At 40.8% G+C, this 20,684-nt stretch overlaps 1 protein-coding gene across 5 annotated transcripts in view; it reads right to left on the reverse strand.

The window, feature by feature from the left end:
- The window catches only part of CNTNAP2 (contactin associated protein 2), a 2,604,396-nt gene that overhangs the window by 2,582,972 nt on the left and 740 nt on the right, over positions 1-20,684 (reverse strand). The window contains exons 1-2 of one of the 5 annotated variants that reach the window (XM_068236338.1): positions 18,645-18,696; positions 17,439-17,793 (exon numbers count right to left, since the gene is read on the reverse strand). In XM_068236338.1, coding sequence (XP_068092439.1) covers positions 17,439-17,532 — 94 coding nt within the window. In that variant the 5' untranslated portion in view covers positions 17,533-17,793; positions 18,645-18,696. Of the gene's footprint in view, positions 1-17,438; positions 18,254-18,644; positions 18,697-20,684 lie in introns of those variants that run through there. The other 4 variants (XM_068236339.1, XM_068236337.1, XM_068236342.1 and 1 more) reach the window with 4 other exon arrangements.

The following is a 20,684-nucleotide window of genomic DNA, read 5'->3' on the forward strand; positions in this document are numbered from 1 at the left end:
TGATTCGATTCATTGATTTGATTTAATCCGACCTGTCCAATTCATGATTTAATTCAATTCGATTCAAATTGAATCGAATCATGAATCGGACATGTCAGATTGCATCAAATCGAATCAATGAATCAAATCAAATCGGACAAAGAATTGCATGGCGTAGATGGGGCTGATTCTCCCAGCAGCAGATAACAGATGACTCTCTGCACAGACCCACCCTCTGCACAGACTGGGAGTCTGGTTGCCAGGCAACAATATAAACAAATACGGAGGGGCTCAGTGGAGCTCAGCGGTTATTATAACAGTTGTAACGGTGATTTGTGGCAGCAATGGATTACACCACTAAAAACTAGGCAGGCAGGAGTTATGTTTGTGAAATTAAAGTAAAAAAAACACCCCTAACAAATGGATTAGCCTCCTAGTCCATCATCCGCCAGTGTTTACATACACTGAGGATTACATGTTGCTTTGATGAAACCATTAATTAAAAAAAAACAAAAAAACTTTTTACACTATTTTAGAAGGATGTTTAATAGTTTATGCATAAACCACTTTTTATTTATTTCCAGATTTGCGAAAGAGGTCCTTTAACTGAATATCACCTGCTGCAAGGTTATAATCCAGGTAAATATTTAGTATAAGGCAGATATCAGTTGTTTACCTGCTGTTAAAAATCTCAGCGTATGGCCACCAATGCAACAAAAAAACATTTATAGGACTGCTATGTTATTTTTCTGACAGACAATTTAAAGAAAAGCCTGTGCCTATAAACTTTCACAGTATATTACCTTAACAAAATTATAAACAACAGTAAACTTATGACCTCCTGTTACAAATTATATATACACATAGCAAAAATGACTATACTAACCATAACAACAGAATGATCGTTAAGATGTGATTTAGCAAAACAACTAAAATGTAATGAAGAATGGCAATTTATAGTGAAAACAGCTACTAAATACTGCATATTTTTATTACATTTTGTTTCCTCAAAATGTATATGTAGCTCATTATCTATTCTTTTTTAAATTACTTATAGATTATAATTAATGATTTTCATAACCTTGAAAAAGAGAGTCTCACTAATTATTTTTCTAACCATTAACCTCCAACTTCCCTTCCCATAATTCTCTTCTCTAGTTCTTCCACAACACTACCTCAAGTCACAATGACTTATCAAACTATTAATTATAGAAATGTGACTGTATACTGTGTTAAAATTGTTCATTATTCTTTTTGCGGTAGGAAGAAAAATACAGAGACATGTATATATATATATATATATATATATATATATATATATATATATATATATATATATACAGTGGGATGTGAAAGTTTGGGCAACCTTGTTAATCATCATGATTTTCCTGTATACATCGTTGGTTGCTACGATAAAATATGTCAGTTAAATATATTATATAGGAGACACACACAGTGATATTTGAGAATTGAAATTAAGTTTATTGGATTTACAGAATGTGTGCAATTATAGTTTAAATAAAATTAGGCAGGTGCATACATTTGAGCACTGTCGTCATTTTATTGATTCCAAAACCTTTAGAACTAATTATTGGAACTCAAATTGGCTTGGTATGCTCAGTGACCCTTGATCTACATACACAGGTGAATCTAATTATGAGAAAGAGTATTTAAGGGGGTCAATTGAAAAGTTTCCTCCCTCTTTGAAATTTCTCTGAAAAGTAGCAACATTGGGGTCTCAAAATAACTTTCAAATGACCTGAAGACAAAGATTGTTCACCATCATGGCTTAGGGGAATGATACAGAAAGCTGTCTCAGAGATTTCAGCTGTCTGTTTCCGCAGTGAGTAACATATTGTGTGGGGGATTACAAACACATACCTTTAGCGTCCCCTGCCCCCCTCCGTCTGCCGCCATTCCTCTAATATTTCGGCAACTTGATTGACCCCCCACCCGGACATACTGCGCCCTGTGCACGCAGTATGTCATCCCCTCTTCACTTCTGGCCAGCGCATAGCGATCGGCTCAGAAGCACGCTGATTCCTCTGCCTCCCCTGGCAGAATCTGGAGACCAATGTCCAGGAATCAGTGACAAAGCTGAAGCAACGACCCTAAACATTGCTCAAAATCCACTAAGGCATTCATGCAGAGGAACAAGTACAACGTTCTGAAATGGCCAGCTCAGTCCCCAGACCTGAATATAATTGAAAATCTGTGGCGTGAGTTAAAGAGAGCTGTCCATGCTCAGAAGCCATTAAACCTGAATGAACTAGAGATGTTTTGTAAAGAGGAATGGTCCAAAATACCTTCAACCAGTATCCAGACTCTCATTGGAACCTACAGGAAGTGTTTAGAGGCTGTACGTTCTGCAAAAGGAGGATCTACTAAATATTGATTTCATTTATTTTTTGTGGTGCCCAAAATTATGCACCTGCCTAATTTTGTTTAAATAATTATTGCCCACTTTCTGTAAATCCAATAAACTTCATTTTACTTCTCAAACATCGCTGTGTGTGTCTCCTATATGGTATATTTAACTGACATTTTTTATCGTAGCAACCAACGATTTATACAGGAAAATCATGACGATTATCAAGGTTGCCCAAACTTTCGCATCCCACTGTAGCTACTAATCTTTTTTTTTAACTTACAAATTTTAAATGGCAAATTCAATGCATATAATATATACACAAATATCCACTGAAAAAATAAACTCTAAGTGAAAAAATCATGTGATAACACCTGCATGGTCACAATATTGAATGAAAATCATATGAATGAAACTTGGTAGGACACCATTGGAGCAATCTATATATGGTAGTCCCATATCCCAATATTCCCCAACCCTGTCCTCAAGGCCCACCAACAGTGCAGGCTTTGTGGAAATCCACAAAGGTAGTTAATCAGCTCTGCAGAGACACTTATTACCTTCACTGTGCATGTTTGTGGTTTGTTTGCAAAACATGTACTGTTGGTGGGCCTTGATGACAGGGATGAGGAACTCTGTCATGTCCCATATCCTAAACAAGAGTGCTGTAAGAAAGATAGATCTGGACATTTTAAAAGGATGATGTTTGAAGCTTGATCACTACAGTACAAAGGACGATTTTAAAGTTTTAAAATCAAGTGATTGGTAGTTAGTATGTAACTACATGGGAAAAAGTAAGTTTAGTATTGAATATAATGATTGAGAAGGTGTTTTATAACCCACAATCATCTGGCAAATACTACTCTGTAACAATGCAAACAGCATATTTCAAAACTTAAATATTGTATTTGATGTAGCCATGTTTGTTTTCCACCACAGAGTTGAGACTTTGCTTTGTCATCTCAGACACATTTTGGGCCCGATTCAGTTTACTTTTTCTCTTAAAGGAATACTATAGAGGGGGCAGGGGAAAATGAGTTGAACTTACCCGGGGCTTCTAATGGTCCCCTGCAGACATCCTGTGCGCGCGCAGCCACTCACTGGTGCTCCAGCCCTGCCTCCTGTTCACTTCTGGAATTTCAGACTTTGAAGTCTGAAAACCACTGTGCCTGCGTTGCCATGTCCTCACTCCCACTGATGTCACCAGGAGCGTACTGCTCAGGCACAGATTATACTGGGCCTGCGCAGTACACTCCTGGTGACATCAGCAGGAGTGAGGACATGGCAATGCAGGCGCAGTGGTTTTCAGATTTTAACGTCTGAAATTGCGGAAGTGAACCGGAGGCGGGCCGGAGCATCGGTGAGTGGCTGCACAGGCGCATGATGTCTGCGGGGAACCATAATAAGCCCCGGGTAAGTTCAACTCATTTCCCCCCGACCCCCCTACAGTATTCCTTCAAGTGTTCTCCTAGGAGATAAGCTTGAAAGAAAGGGGGAGAACCGAGAGCCCAATATGGTGTAGTATGTTAATGAGGTGATGTCTGATGCAAACACACACAATGGTTATACTCACAAGGACGGGTCGCCTCCAAGGCAACCACTGGATAAGCAGGCGGGGAGAATTGTAACCTGACCCCGCTCAGGGTTAAGAAGTCGCTCTCTGTAGATAGAAGAAAATGGGGATACACCCCTCCACCAAGGGTGGACTAAACAGTTATGTGGTATAACAACAGAGGCGCCAAGTAGAGTAAAATTAGTTAAAATTGTTAAAAAGGGGGAAGTGGGTGGACTCACCTCCCTTCTGAAAAAATGGCCAGACAACGGGCAGGTTACTTCAAGTTTAAAGTAACATTTATTATGAGCTCCAAAAGTGCAACGCGCTTCACGGGTAACAGTCCCGCCTCCTCAGGCAAACAATTTTTGGAGGGAGCAAAGTCGGGTCAAGAGCCAGATATAGCGCCTCTGTCAAGACAGAGGCGCTATATCTGGCTCTTGACCCGACTTTGCTCCCTCCAAAAATTGTTTGCCTGAGGAGGCGGGACTGTTACCCGTGAAGCGCGTTGCACTTTTGGAGCTCATAATAAATGTTACTTTAAACTTGAAGTAACCTGCCCGTTGTCTGGCCATTTTTTCAGAAGGGAGGTAAGTCCACCCACTTCCCCCTTTTTAACAATTTTAACTAATTTTACTCTACTTGGCGCCTCTGTTGTTATACCACATAAATCCTAGGAGATAAGGTTTCATCTTCTGTTTAAGATTAATTTTGTACTCTGCAATTGAAAAAGTACCACAAAGTAGGTGAAAAAGTACTGTCCACATTTTTTTTTTCTTTGGAGTGCTCCTCCACTTCAACAAAAAGAGGTTGCTGTAGCAGAGATAAGATCACCTTCTCCATAGTAACCTAATTTAACAAAACACAGGTTGGAAGACTGACTCAAACTCTCACTCTTAAACCCCTTTTACACTTAATCAGTTGGTGTGCGTTAGTGTGCGTTAGTACACGTTTTTTCCATAGCAGTGCATTGTGACAAAGATTTCAGTTAAAACGCATTAAGTGTGAAAGGTGCCATAGAAAAACATGGGCATTACTTTGAAAATCAGTTTTCTATCCGTTTTAACTGAAAGCAACTGATTAAGTGTAAAAGGGTCCTTATTCAAGCAAAATACTGGATGTGCTTTGCAATAGATTATAAATCTGGCCATATGTTTGTTAACCTAACACAGCGCCAATTTTACAATCCTCTGCAGGCAACATATTTGTTGGTAAGCATGAATGATAAAAGGATTGTTGTCCTATCTGGCTTCAGTAAGAGTAAGTTAATTTTACTTATGTTTTATAATATTTATTATCATGGATTTATAGCTGGGTATCAACATTTTCCAAAGTGATTTAGGGAGAACACTGAAAAATTAATATCTTTTCCCCCTGGTTCAAAAGCAGCTTATAATACGATTTAGCTGCCACAGAAGGTCACATACACACAAGGTACAGTCTGGATAGGAGCCAATAAAGATACAAAGATGCATTTGCATTGCATGAAAAACCAGAGCACACAGAGGAAACCTACATAAACATAGTGAAGCTGTATAAATAACATATGAAAAGCTCTCGATAGGAAGCAAATGCAGAAAGCCATACATAACTATTTAGCTGCATATATTCTGCAAAAATAAGTTTTCAATTGTCTACAGTCTCCCATAAAACTTGTTATGTATTTCTTTACATTTAACCTGTACATTCATTTTCTATATGCATTGTCTCTGGCTGATCTCTCGTCATTGTGTTCTGCATTATACTGCAAATTATTATCCAAGTATAAATATACCGTATTCTTTTCTTTTAAATTTACTGGCTCACAGAACAGTCTGTTCTATATTTTATATTATGGCCAACTTCAAGGCTGAAGCAAGGCAACTTCTGTGAACGAAACCAGTGTATAATTTATTTATTTTTAAAAGACTTTTAATAGAAGTGCATTAGTTACTGTTTAACCTTGGATTTATGTCTAACAAACACAATTCCTTTGCTGTGGCGAAGGAATATTGGCTCAGGTTACTTTTCCAGTGTTCTTGCAAAGTTTTATAAAATATATAACGCTCACAAGTAGAAGAGGAATGGATTTAAAAGTCAAAAAAATTCTAACAGATGTCTTGGGAATAGCAATAAGAATTGCATAAAACTGGTAGAACAAATGGACATATGGGTATTCTTCAAATGCTGATCCACTGCTGCAGATGCAAATTCTCAGTTACTGATTCAAAAAACAGATATTTAAATAAAATATGCATTGGAGAAAAAAATTATAGCTGAAGAAATTGCTGCCATTAACATTTCTATCTCATAACATAAAAGACACATCTAGATTCTAGATAACATAATGCCCATAAGCCCTGTAACCTGGGTTGTTACAATATGCTTATTCCATTATACCTAGGAAAGCATACTTTGGATAATGGTGAGAAAACTGAAGGTGGAAAACAAATGAAGAGAAACAAAAAGACTACAGGAGCCGCTCATGGGCCCATATGCAATTCACTTTTTCTCCTGAGTTTTCTCCTAGGTGATATTTTCATACCTTGTCAATAAAATGCCTTTTAAACCACCAGCATGTAAGAAAATACACATAATGATTTTGAAAGTACTTTTTCAACTACTCTTGGTACCTTTTTAATCGAAAAATGCTGAAAAATTATTTTAAAGTGAAAATGAAAAATTATCACCTAGGAGAAAACTCAGGAGGAAAAATCAATTGCATATGGCCCATGGTGAGGTACGTAACACACAATAAAAAAAACCCAGGTTGCAAACTCAGCAACCCCGTTAATTGCTTGTGAGAATGCTCATCCTCACTTGGGTGTGCTGGGCCCTCTGTGATAGCATATGGTCGCTCTCCAAAAACAAAATAAACTGTGATAGTATGTAGACTAATTACTACGTATCTCCAAATGTAGTGTGTCCTAATGAGGGAGGAGGTGCACTAAAAAGCATACAATATCTAAAAACTGTTTAAAAAATAATTTCCTTACCTCAAAGATGTACAAACAAACTGATAGAAAAAAATGTAAATTTATTTATATACTTATAACAACCATTTTTGTGGGTACTTAACCACTTTTTCGGGTCTATAAAGTGTCTTAGGGTGAAGCAATAACTGTCTAGGAGGTAAAAGCACTGATTGACCCCTCATTTCAATCAAAGCCTTTAACTGACTAGGGATTCCTTATTCATCTTTGACTTCGCTGTCAACCAGGTAACCAAGTGATGCTTGTATATGCTTTGAGGCCCTTATAACTGGCATAGAAAACCACTGATTAGTGCAAAAAGACACCAAAGGCAATTTTCATTGCAGCAACCTCAAATTAGAACCACATAGATAAATAACTGGTTTCTGGACCCTTTTAGTGACACATTATAATAATTAAAATGTTTTATCATTAATACAAAATGCCACTGTGAACAGTATTATTATCTGGTCAGTGGTTCTGCTTCTAGGCTGGAAGGGATGTGGGGCCTATGGCACTCTCCATAGAAGATCTTACAACCCTCTTTAATTAAAGCCATTGTGGCCATTGGGAAAAGAGGAATACTTACTACAGTACATTTCACAGAATTACCAGACTGTGTGGCAAAATTGATTTTCTCACAAAAATTTCAGTGAAATAGAATTATTTGGCAATTTGCCTTTCCCTGCTTAAAGAGACTCTGAAGCGAGAATAAATCTCGCTTCAGAACTCATAGTTAGCAAGGGCATGTGTGCCCCTGCTAAACCGCCGCTATCGCGCCGCTAAATGGGGGTGCCTTCACCCCCAAACCCACCCCCGCAATAGTTGGTCGTAGACTTGGTTGTGATTTATTTCTTCCTGGAGGCAGGGCTAACGGCTGCAGCCCTGCCTCCAGTCGCGTCTATCAGCGGCGCATCGCCGTCTCTCCCCCGCTCCTCTCAGTGAAGGAAGACTGAGAGGGGCAGGGGAGAGGCGGAGATACGCGCTGACAGACGCGCGTGGGGCAGGGCTGCGGTGGTTAGCCCTGCCCCAATGCGGAAGCGCTCCCCGGCTGTATGGAGGGGATTTGGGGGTGAAGGGACCCCTGTTAAGCCGCGGGATAGCGGCGTTTTAGCAGGGGCACGCATGCCCCTGCTATCTATGAGGTCTGAAGCGAGATTTATTCTCGCTTCAGACTCTTTAAAAAGGACATTTTTGATGAAAAAAAAGGACATTGCCTGCTGAAAAACATTTCTGATGTCCTTTGGTCCTTTGATGTTCTGTCCAATGCCACTAGCAGCTATGATCTATTATGTATAGATCACAACTTCACCCCGTAGTTCTAGAAACCATTTCATTAACTTCAAATGACAGGTAACTGGAAACTGCAGCACGGAGTATACAGAGGTGATAATGTCTGTAAGTGGCATGAGACACAGACACAAATGCACCTAGTAGCATGAAGATTTATTTTCTCCCTGACAAGCCAAGACCCTGGCCTGCCTCACTTTAGCAGGGGTGAAACTACATTTTTCTGGGCTCCCTCACAGAGACCTGTTGTCTAACCCCCCCACCTCTATCACAGGGGAGTGGAAAGCGGGACGGGAGCTTGGAGACCCCAGTCCTTTACAAAGTGCAGAGCATTATACATTACTTGCTCCCAGCAGCAACACAGAACCCTCTTCACTTCATGTTCAGTTTGCCATTGCTGTGTAGCAACACAGGACCCTCTTTACGTAATGTTCAGTCTGTCATTGCTGTGCAGCAACACAGGACCCTCTTCACTTCATGTTCAGTCTGCCATTGCTGTGCAGCCAGCCAATCACCATGCAGCTTCAGTCACGTGTCATGTGACAGGGATGGAAAGCACATGGTTATTGGGTGGCTGCACGGCACTTGTAACTTGAAGAGGAAGTGAAGATGACCTATATTGCCAATGGGAGCAGATAATTTATAAAGCTCCCCTACTGCTCTGCAGGACAGCACCCCCAGCTCCCGGGATCATGGGAGCTATTTCTGCACTCCTGCACTTTACTCCTATGGAAGCACCAGCCCTGAACCTGGTGTTGATGCAGCTAAACAAGTAAATATATATTGGAAAGTATGACATCAGGAAAAGAAAATATAGAGTCTGCATTGAATGCTATGGGGAAAGTAATGGACTGTAGGAGAAAGGATACAATCAATGGTCCAGTATCAGTCTCAGAATTTTCTTTCTATAATCAAATTGTCACAAAGTACTCTGTGGTCCTTCAGACCTACAGTTTTAATTATAGTAAATTATTTTCACTAAAACAGATTAGTATATGAAGTGCAAGTGTACTATACAGGCAGTCTCCTACTACCAAAGGACTCAAGTTAAATTTTTTTTAATACAAACAACATTGTTTCCATGTATAGAATATGCAATATTGTTTGTTTGTTTTATTACTCATTTTGTTGTTACATGTTCTAGTGTTGTAAGTACTGATAGTTTATAACAAATTAAAAGCACATAGAAAACAACCCAAAAAAATAGTTCACACTATGGGCCTGATTCACAAAGCGGTGCTAACAGTTAGCACGCTAGTGAAAAGCCCTTTATCATGCCTAAACTCTGTTTAGGCATGATAAGTTTAGGTGTGATAAGTTTAGGCATGATAAGTTTAGGTGTGATAAGTTTTTAGGCGTGATAAGTTAAAGTACTGGGTTAGCACCGCAGTGCACAGCTGATCAAAAGTTTTGCGCTAGCAAAGTCTGGTGCACTTTGCATAGAGTTTAATGGCGCTGCTTTGCGTGCGGGACTTTGCTCGCGGTCTAAACTTATCTAAACTTATCATGCCTAAACTTATCATGCCTAAACTTATCATGCCTAAACTGAGTTTAGGCATGATAAAAATGGTTATCACGCCTAAAGTCTTTAACTGGGTTATCACCGCTTTGTGAAACGAGCCCTATATGTCCAAATGGACAGTAAATCATTTATCCATGTTTCCCCATGGACTCAACACAGGACAATTAATAAACAACACCTCCTGGAATGTAACCTGTTTGTAAGTTGGGGCTGCCTGTACTCACTTTTTTCCCTACAGTAACTGCAACTAACTGCAATTAACAAACAATAAGCTTTAAAGGGACTCTGAACACCTCTCATAGGCATGCCTTTAAGATTCTGACCAGTACTGCAAAGTACTTAAAGATGCAAACCTTTCTGTAGCTTGTGGTCTCCTCTTTCATTTGATGCCTGAATCGCCGTTCTACACCAAATAGTTTTTGTTCTATTTCAATTTAAAAATCGCGGCTGCTATCTTGACTATGTTATTGCTTCCGGGTCACCCCTGTCTTCTCTGTTAGAGAAGTGCATCACTGAATGAAGCAGGAAGAGGAAGTGACACGCATGGCCATTGCAAGAGGCTCCTTTCAGAGGGGTCATAGCATGACTTTGTTGGAAGTCGTCTGTCTTAAAGGCATGCCCATGAGAGATGCTCAGAGTCCCTTTAATCAGATTAAAACTTCTAGAAATAAATAAAAAGCTTAGCTCTTGTTTATGAACAAAATACTAACACTTGGACAAATATTTGCCCTAATGTTGTTTATACTCTTATTAGGTCCTATTTATACAAAATAGCATCAGAAATGGCTTTAGGTGTAAAACAGCTAACTATACAAGACTTAAAATGCATATGCTTTGTCTGCCATCCTAAATGAGAAATGAGAAATGCTCAACCCATACGTGCAGACTTTATCTCACTTATTCATGACTACCAGGTATCTGCCAATCCACACTGATATTTTTATAATGAAAAGGGCATGCTGTAATAACTGGCACTGTTTAAGTTTGGTAATAGTTATATCATTTCATAATGCAATAACGCTTGACATCAATATAACAGCCAGGACAGATGCTGACGTGGGAACTGGGATTTAAACAGTCAAGCCTGTCCATTGAGCGTATGTGGCAATTTGTGTTTCACAGATGTCAGAGTTGCTTGTAAACTAGGAAGGAGTTCAAAAGACCTCCTGCCAGTACACAAAACAGATTGCTTATAACATTAAGGGCCCTTTTCCACTAGAGCGTTTGCGATTGCTTAATCGCAAAACCGCAAACTGCTAGTGATTTTAAAATCTCTACAGTTTGCTTTTTAAGATAGGAATCGCGGTAGGTAATTTCTACTACCGCGATTCATTTTTTACTCAATTGCGATCGCGCCGCGGAACGATTTTTGCTGCGATTTTGCTATGCAGTGCATAGCATAGCAAAATCGCGATCGCAAACGTCGGGAAATCGCAGCGAAATTTTGTACATTTGCTGAATCGCAATCGCTAGCGTTCAGCGTGAACGCTAGCGACTGCTAGTGGAAAAGGGCCCTAAGATCTTGTTACCCAGGGTGAGTTCCTTTGCTTATTTATTTTGCATACTTTAAAGTTAACATGGTTTTCTTTCTTGTATTTTTTTCAGGTGGATTATTTTGTTCTATGTTCTGGTTCTGATAGAGCTGTGTATATTTTTTGTGCCTAATTCTAAATATTGCACTAATCTTTAAGAAGACAGTTAGCAAGAAATGTTACAGCCCTAGTTCAGCCTTCCATTTCTATTCCAATCCAATCTAATTTGGGAGAGAAAGCTGTCCAAACCCCTCCCCATCTCACCATGACTCACTTTGAAGTAGTTAAAGTGGAGCTGGAAGGAGGCAGCTTACAGCCTCTAACTGTTAGCACAGATCCACTGACCTCACCATCCACACTATTGCTGAGTGACTCTTTGTAGACAGTACTGCAGCTCACCAAGGTTTTATAATAATAACTTATAAAGCTGCTGTGCTGGCCACAAATAGGTAATCTTTTAGCATCATATAGAGGAGTTGCACAGATCTGCTCGGTAGAAGGAAAATCCCACCCTGCCGCTAGGTTCATGCTTGATAAAGATATTATTGTGTTATATTTAGCTTATATATATATAGATAAGTTAGCTTATAACTTATATAGAAAGCGTTTCTCACTGCAGCAGGTATCAGCCATTTACATTTATTTTTTTATTTCCTTGTTTATGTTTTGTATGCTAAGTATTAATACCTAAGATTTGCTAAGATGGCTATGTGCATAACATTCTGTAGTGTGGTGCAGTGGATTTTATTTATTGGTAAGCATATAAAAGTAAGTACAATGTACTGCATTATCTTAAGGTGTACTCAAGGTGATTTTTGCAATACGAATGGGACACAGAGGTATATTCTTTGCTTAATGACATGCCTCTGTACCCTCTGTGCGACACTCTCTGCCCCTCCTTCTCTCCGCTGCGTCCCCCCAAAAATGCCGACAATGGGATTGTCACTAGATAACTAGAGGAAGTGGTGTCCCTAGCAGGAGAGGCACTCCTGCAAAATGCCCCTTCCCCTCCTCCTGGAGCTCCCCCCCCCCCTGTGTGCTTCTCCCCTGCCTCTATCCCTCCCCTCCGAGCCTCTCCCCCACCCTTCTGTGGCTCTCCTCGTCTCTAGGCTCTGTGAGGAGAAGCAGAGAAGTGAACTGCAGTGTGGTGACCCCGCAGTTACTCAAATTGAAACTGACTGATTGCTGGCCACAGGATTGGCGGGGAGCGGCGATAAGGGGCACTATCTGATCCACCTTTCCCCATGTATGTTTTTTTAATCTTTATTCTTGGGTTCGAGATTGCTTTAAGCACTTTGCAGTCACATCATCTTATACCCCGCTTATACTTTGGTTATACACACTTCTTCATTTTCACCACTCAATACTGACAATTTTGACTGTTAGCATTCCAGTTTAGGTATATATTTTATGGATGTATTATGCTGTTAATGATGTTTAATTTTAATGTATTTCATTTGTTTATCTAGAAGTATAAAAGTAGCATTAAATGAATAATATATTTCAGAGTACCTGGTGCATTGGTTTAACAGTGCTCACCATCTCTTGCACTGGCATTTAAATTTGTGTGGAATGAATTGCCCCTCCACTTAGTAGGAGGCTAGGAGCCCATGCTCCATAAATACTTCTCAAGTAAGACACACCCCCTGCCACACCTCTAATCATGCCCTGCCATACACCTAGCCATGCAAACTACAAAGCATTCACAAGCAAAAGGCATAATTTAAACCACAAGTGAAGTATGGTTCAGTGTTAGTCATGGAGCAGATATGCCGACATCAAACCAACAAATGGTTCAGGTAATATCTTTAATGTCTAACTGTACATGGTTTATTGCAAGCTTTCAAAACAGCAAAGACAGTTAACCCTTTGCACACTCACATGCATATGTTCATACATATGTATTCACAAAAATCAGTCATCCAGGAACCACTGCTATCCCTGCAGCTAAGTTAAAAGCTGGGGTTTTAGTTACAAAAGAATGCATTATCTTGCGTCGTCACCTACACCATGCAGATGTACCCCAGTATTTGTAGGTGTCCTAACTCTGGCCCTGTAACATGCATAGTGTAGACATGCAAACATTCATTGCATCAAACTCCAACTAAAGATTAGAAGCACATATCCTGATGCCCTCTTCTGGGACAGATAGTGCATCAAACTAAACTCACCAGGGAGCTAATAAAGTATATCCATGTCCATTATGCACACACCAGCATAAGTGATGTGCATTCTGACAATGGTCAGACAGGGGAAAGAAGGTGTGCACTGGATTAAACCCTGGCCACAAGGGTCAGTTAACTAAGTTTAATCTGATGCACTATCTGTCCCAGAAGAGGACATCAGGATATGTGCTCCTAATCTATTAGATAGGTTTGCTGCAATGAATGTTTGCATGTCTGCACTTTGCATGTTACACGGCCAGAGTTAGGACACCCACGAATACCTGGGTACCTCTGCGCAGGGTAGGTGACCATGCAAGAGAATGCATTCTTTTGTAACTAAGACGCCAGCTTTTAACTTAGCTGTAGGGATAACAGTGGTGCCTGGATGAGTGAATCTGTGAATGCATTTGTTTGAACATTTGCATGTGAGTGTGCAAAGGTTAAAAGTTTTTTTGCAAATTTGCTGGCCACACCCCCTTTAGCACCTCCCTTTCCTCAATTAGCCGTGGTTCCTGGATGATTGATTTTTGTGAATCTATTTGTATGAACATGTGTATGCGAGTGTGCAAAAGGTTAACTGTCTTTGCCCTTTTGAAGGCCACACCCACTTTAGCATATCCTTAATAACTTATTTAAATGTCTTAACTTGAGCCGATGCGCCTGGATTTATTTTTTTTTTACACTTTCAAAACATCAAGGTTCTTCTTCAGGCATGAACAGGGGTATATTCTCACCACTAAACCCATACCCTCTAGAATGTCATCTTATAATAGCTGCCAGTCTCTAATAGGAAGGAAGCATGTCTTCAACAGACAACGTAGCTGCACTCATCCTACTTCTAAACGGGCCACATAACTGCAGTGGCATTGCATGGGGCTCAGGTGTGGATGCACCTTTAAGAAAGACACGATAAATGCTGATGAACCACTGAACCAGGTACTTTTTTTAAATACAAAAAAAAAAAACTATTACTTTAAAATTAAAACAACAAACAAATGCATTAAAAATGACAAATTATTAACAAGATAATGGATATGTAAAATTTATATCTGAACTGGGACTATAAGGGTGCTCATTGGTAACCTCAACCTTTTTGAATCTAAGGGATGCCCCTCCTGCCACCTTCATGTTCACTTAGTACTGAACGCAACTTCATCTCTGCATGACCAAGGTTTCTGCATTCACAACCGAAACGCGTGGAAGAAGGCCAGTTATCTAAGAGTTATGGGAATAGAGCTGGAAGGCAGCATGGGTGTCATGAACTTTAGCTTAAATCATAAGCAATGCTTTTAAACACCTCATCTTTCCCAGTGTGCTCTGCTCACATCTCAAGTTGATGGCACTTAGTGAGAACAGAAAAGGTACAATGTGATGTGTCAGCACTTACACTGGAGACTTGCTGTGGCGATCCGTAACCAATGCAGTGCTAGCTGTCTGGGTTTTTATCTATACAAAGTGCTGTACCTCACTGACAGCCACATTACAGGAGAAAAACTGCTGAGAACCGGATATCATACAGACTGCTGCCTGTTCTGAGAAATGGATTTCCTCTATCATCATGCAGATACTGCACTTTTTCCTGTTGAGTTAATTGTTTTGCTTCAATAATAATAATATTCTGATTTTAAAGATATCACATTAAAATAGAGTTTGGAATGATAGGCAGCAAATGGAAGTGTAGTTAATAAACACCCCTCTTACTCCCTGTCTAGTGATGACCTCTCCTGGTTGAGTTGTTCATTTTAGATATTTATTCTGAAATAGCACTTAGCAACATACAAAGTGGACAGACAGTATGCCATGCAAAAGAGTTACAGAATAGTGTATTTTTATTCTAGTTAACACATATGAAAAGTGAGTGGTGAGTTTTCATCTTTGCTTCGCTCCTGTGACAATCTGTTTAAGTTGATTACAATAAAATAAGGAGGACATGGAATATTCAGATACATATTTAAATGCATGGATGCAATCTCTTTACTTGCAATCAGCAAAAGAACTGAAGTGGGTTGATGTGAGTTAAACACTGATTTTAGCATCCTTAAGGGTGTCACCTGCAGTCAAGCTGTATTTGCGGAGTCAAACAGACACAGAACCGTGAAAAACAAACATTAGCTTGACATATTTATTCCTATCAGCTCAGGCTTTCCAGCAGAAAAAATTACTGTCAGTTTAGCTGATGCTTAAAAAGCCGGACTGAATGCAATTATCCAATGAAAGATGACTTGAGTTAATACATTTCTTGAGTGCAACAATCTACACTATTAAGGCCCTTTTGCCACTAATGCGTTTTGTTTTTTCTCCGCACGCAATCACCAGGTTGTGCAATTCTGACCGTAATCGCACTCTGTTCCCGATGGCTATACACCGCAATCAGGGCTAGTGGAAATTGCTGCTTGCGCGATCACAACACAGCACAATTGCGCTTGTGATAGCGCATAGCTGTAGAAAGGGGCCCTTATTACAAAATATAACTTGATGTAAAACATTACAACCTAACATGATTATAGATGTGTCACAGCATAGCAGCATAAACAGCTAAATAATCTAATACAAAAGTATAAAAAAAAATGAGAATGTCACAGAAGTTCTGTTATAGTCTAAATGTATTTGTTCTAAACAAATACAAGTTAACAATTGAAAAAGTCATCAAACTAATGCAGACATATTTTTCTTTCTTTCTTATTGCAGATCAGCCTACCTAAACATAGACTTACTGAACATGCTCTGTCCTAACTTCATCCCTATAAGGCGTGCCATATGGCCCCCAATTCACTTTAATATTCTGCTGCATACTTAATACATGCATGCTTGCTGCACCTTATGCTGGCTATAGAACACCAACATAAAATAGTAAAATAGTAAATACACTCAAACACTCTGCTTGCACATAACTGCTCTTATTGCCATTAACAACAGGACAGTACAGCTACTGGCATTAGACAGCTAGTATTGTTACTTGAATTTATTGGTTTGGAAAACTTCAAGTATCTGAATTTGTGATGACAACTACATTATGAGTTCAAGAAATTCTGAAAAAAGGCATTGACAAGCAGTCTCTAGCCTGAAACTCCAGCTGTCTATAATCCCATCATTAAATCACACTCTTAATTGATGGTCAGGGGAAGTACATTAGAGATACTCAGTCATTTAACAAGATTTCTCTTGATAGCTCCCACTTTGGTGGACCTGTTCCTAGTCTACTAAATAACACAGGCTAAAGAATGCACCTGCCTCTCAAAACCACACCACCGTGGACAAAACCCATAGAGTATAGCAAACTGTATGTAACTTAACTTTATGAAGTCTAGTGAAGCTTCCAGTTCACAGCAAGCACAGCTCTCATGTATAAATAATGAGATGTGCTGCATATGTAGTATATCTGTATTCCATAGTTACTCAGCAACTGATAAAGCACCAAACATAAGAAAATACAGCTTACTTACACACCTTAACACTTGATTTAATACCAGGCTCTACATATAAACATTCAATTACATGCAAAACAGGAAATCTGGCTGCCTGCTGGAGAAAAATGAAATAAATGTTCAGTAAACTGCTCCCCCTATAAGGCTTGACAGATATCAAACAGAAAGCAGGAACAGCACATATGTAAGATATTAGTTGTAACTTCTTAACACTCTTTACTTCTGTGCTAAGTAACATCAAGCATTTCCTTCCAGTGACTCATAATGAGCCAATGCTTTCAACTCTTGCTATGCAGTCAGAATCTATCACAATTCTCATTTATGTTAAAGGTAAGCAGTGGCAGATTACACTTTTTTTTATTTAATCCCTCTTAATAATCATTGCCACTTTTTAAAACAACAGATGATGTCCTTTCAAATAGGAAAGTACAGAGACTGCACATACAAATTAAAGACGCTAGAAAAGCACCCCAGTGATGTAAAACTTTCATGCAAGGCCAACTCCAGAGATGTGCAGTGTGCTCTGGTAGCAGCTCCACACTCATAGCATCTTCCTGAACACAACCCTGCTCATCTTTAAACAGCCACAGCATTGTAAAGAAACAGTTGGAAACAAGTGAGGAAGTAAGATGAAAAGCCATTGATAAGACTTACGGGATTCAGGGCTGGCACTCCAGGCGCCGCAGTACAGGCAGATCCAAATCCCCAGGACAAGAGCAGCTCTTCTGCCTCTGCAAATCCAAACCATGGCTCCTCACTGTTCCAGGTTTAACTCCAGATTCCAGAGGGTGAGAGCAGAAACTTCTTCCTCTGCGTCCTTCTCTTGGTATCCTGAGGAGCTTTGCTGATCGGGGGGTGGTGTAGGGTGCTCTTGAAGGTAAGGGAGGGATGACACAGGGCTTCCACTTTAAAAGATGATAACACCCACCCCCTTCTTCTCCTAGAGCCCTGACTGAGCAGCTTGTCGCTTCTTCTTCAACATCCGAGTGAGAAACTTGTTTCCTCTTTCCTGGAAATCATTGTAAAAGGCAAGGAGGAGAGTGAATGTACAGATCAAGCGTCTGATCAGGAGCGATGTTTAAAGGAAGAATCCCGGAAAGATCATACAGGAACAAACAGCAAAGGATGGCAGAAGTGGTGCTGATGCTGCTCTGCAGCTGAGTCCTTCCTTTTACAGTGACTGGAACAGTCTTCCCTCAGATACACACAGGCTTACTGTATATATATGCACAGAGAAGGGCAGGCAGTCCGAGAAGACACTCCCCGCACACATTCACAACAGTTCTATATTTATTCAGGGAAGAGGAAGAACAGCCTCAGTACTGCAGTAGCAGCAGCAGCAGCAGCAGCATCAGCAGCGCACACAGCCTCCTCCACTCGGGCTAGTCCTTTCAAGCCCCGTCGAGCTCTGTCATTAAGGGCTCATTTGTATTATTGTTTTAGAATGCGAGCCCTGATGAGTCAAAGGGTGGTGGGTAATGTCATACTGAGCTTAGATGGTCTGTAGAAGAACCCCGTGTTGTTTTAATCTCTGCACCAGCTTCTGCAGACTGATGGAAGGGGGAGGGGGCGTATTAAAAGGCTGATCAGGGAGCATGGGATGCTTAGGTTACATCCTGCAGTTCACACCTCAATCAGTAGATGGCCTTTTATCAGCAAAGAAAGGCTACTGTACAAGGTATGCAATATAAATATTCTGAAAAAGTAAATACTGGTAGAGTAGACCTAGATGTAGCTTTTAATGTGAAATAAATGTATTTATTTAGAAACTAGGATGCATATAAATAATGTCATTGCACAAGTTTTTTTCTTATAAATTATTAGTTATAAGAAATACATGCAGTGTCTCTGACCACATACCTTGTAATCAAATTACACAAGGTGTTTGTATTCCTATCCCATCTGCAGTCCTGTGAAAAAGCAAGTAAAGCTAATGAACATGTGTTACACTGCTTTAGCAGATTTATTCCTACATACCTTTTTTCAACTATTTTTTAGTGTGTTATGTCATTTAAAGAAAGGTTTTTTTTAAGTTAATACAGCATGCTTCAGTGCTGCACAAGTTATTTTGCAGTATTTTATTATTAACGAGTACCTGCAGGGATTTAACCCTCTTCACCTGTAGATCTTGTTTCCCCTTATGGAGTAGTTTTTGATGTTTTGGTTACATTTCTAGGTAATCAGGAGAGATGAGGGAGCAAAATTTACAAGTTCAGTCTTGCAGCGGATCAGCCCTAATCTTGCTTAGGCCAGTGAGCAGCACTTGCACTTGCTAAAGTGCAAGCATTCTGTGTAGAGTTTTTGGACATATGAACCTACTTTGTGGCCATTTTCCTGCGCTTCCAGCGCACACTCTCCCAACCAGACCTCAGTACAAGAGGGGTGGATCAGACATACTGCCAATGCGCAGTATGTCTGATCTACCCTCCTTTTACTGTAGTCTGTACAGGAGAACGTGCGCCGAGAACGCAGCAGCTTGGGGAGCGTGTGCGTCCTGGAGGCAGAGATCAGGGACCACAGCCACAAAGGGGTGAATGGACATACTGCACATGCAGGGCCACTAATGGAGCATTTTGCAGCAGTGGTGCTCACCGCCAGGTCGTGATCACGCTTACGCGTGGATTCACGACCATTTTGACGCATTCCGCCTCGGACACGACACATTGCAGGCCAATCAGAGTGCCCCAGCCAGGCCCTAGCAACCAATCACAGGAGGGGAGCTATGCCCTCCCCTCCTGAATATAAAGCGGCGGCCATGATGGAAAAGCTCTGTCCTTGCTAGACTGGGGTGCTGAGAGGATTATCTCTAGGCCATTGTTGTTTGAGCAAATGCATTTATTGTGTTAAAAACAAAGCGTTTTTTTTTGCTTACACTGCTCTTATACTATACACAGTTAGCTAGTCAGTGAGTGATTGCTGTAGTTAGTTGTAGTCAGTGTAGTGTAGTGGGAGTGTGGGAGTCTAGTGATTATTTAACTGTGTGTAGTGCAGGCAGGTTCAGTGCTGCAGTGTAGTCAGTGTAGTGGGAGTGGGGATTATCTGTGTGTAGTGCAGGCAGGCAGGTTAGTGCAACTGCAGTGTTCACTTGCATATTCCAGTGACAGTTATACACTTGTACTATTTGCAGGCAGCCAGTCACACCGCCGGCGCCGCCACTCTCTGCCAGCGCTGTTCATTCATTCTGTCAGTGACCTTGTGCCGTGCCTAGTGCCCACTGCTCGCTCGCTGGCATATGAGCATCCTTGTGTGCCCACTGCATCCTTCAGTGACCTAGTTGTATATCCAGTGCCCACTGCTGTGCCCACTGCATCCTTCAGTGACCTTGTACTGTGCCCACTGCATCCTTCAGTGACCTAGGTGTATATCCAGTGCCCACTGCTGTGCCCACTGCATCCTTCAGTGACCTTGTACTGTGCCCACTGCATCCTTCAGTGACCTTGTACTGTGCCAACTGCATCCTTCCGTGACCTAGTTGTATATCCAGTGCCCACTGCTGTGCCCACTGCATCCTTCAGTGACCTTGTACTGTGCCCACTGCATCCTTCAGTGGCCTAGGTGTATATCCAGTGCCCACTGCTGTGCCCACTGCATCCTTCAGTGACCTTGTACTGTTCCCACTGCATCCTTCAGTGACCTAGTTGTATATCCAGTGCCCACTGCTGTGCCCACTGCATCCTTCAGTGACCTTGTACTGTGCCCACTGCATCCTTCAGTGACCTAGTTGTATATCCAGTGCCCACTGCTGTGCCCACTGCATCCTTCAGTGACCTTGTACTGTGCCCACTGCATCCTTCAGTGACCTTGTACTGTGCCCACTGCATCCTTCCGTGACCTAGTTGTATATCCAGTGCCCACTGCTGTGCCCACTGCATCCTTCAGTGACCTTGTACTGTGCCCACT

Source organism: Hyperolius riggenbachi, chromosome 5 (genome assembly GCF_040937935.1).
Source record: "Hyperolius riggenbachi isolate aHypRig1 chromosome 5, aHypRig1.pri, whole genome shotgun sequence".
Lineage (NCBI taxonomy): Eukaryota > Metazoa > Chordata > Amphibia > Anura > Hyperoliidae > Hyperolius > Hyperolius riggenbachi.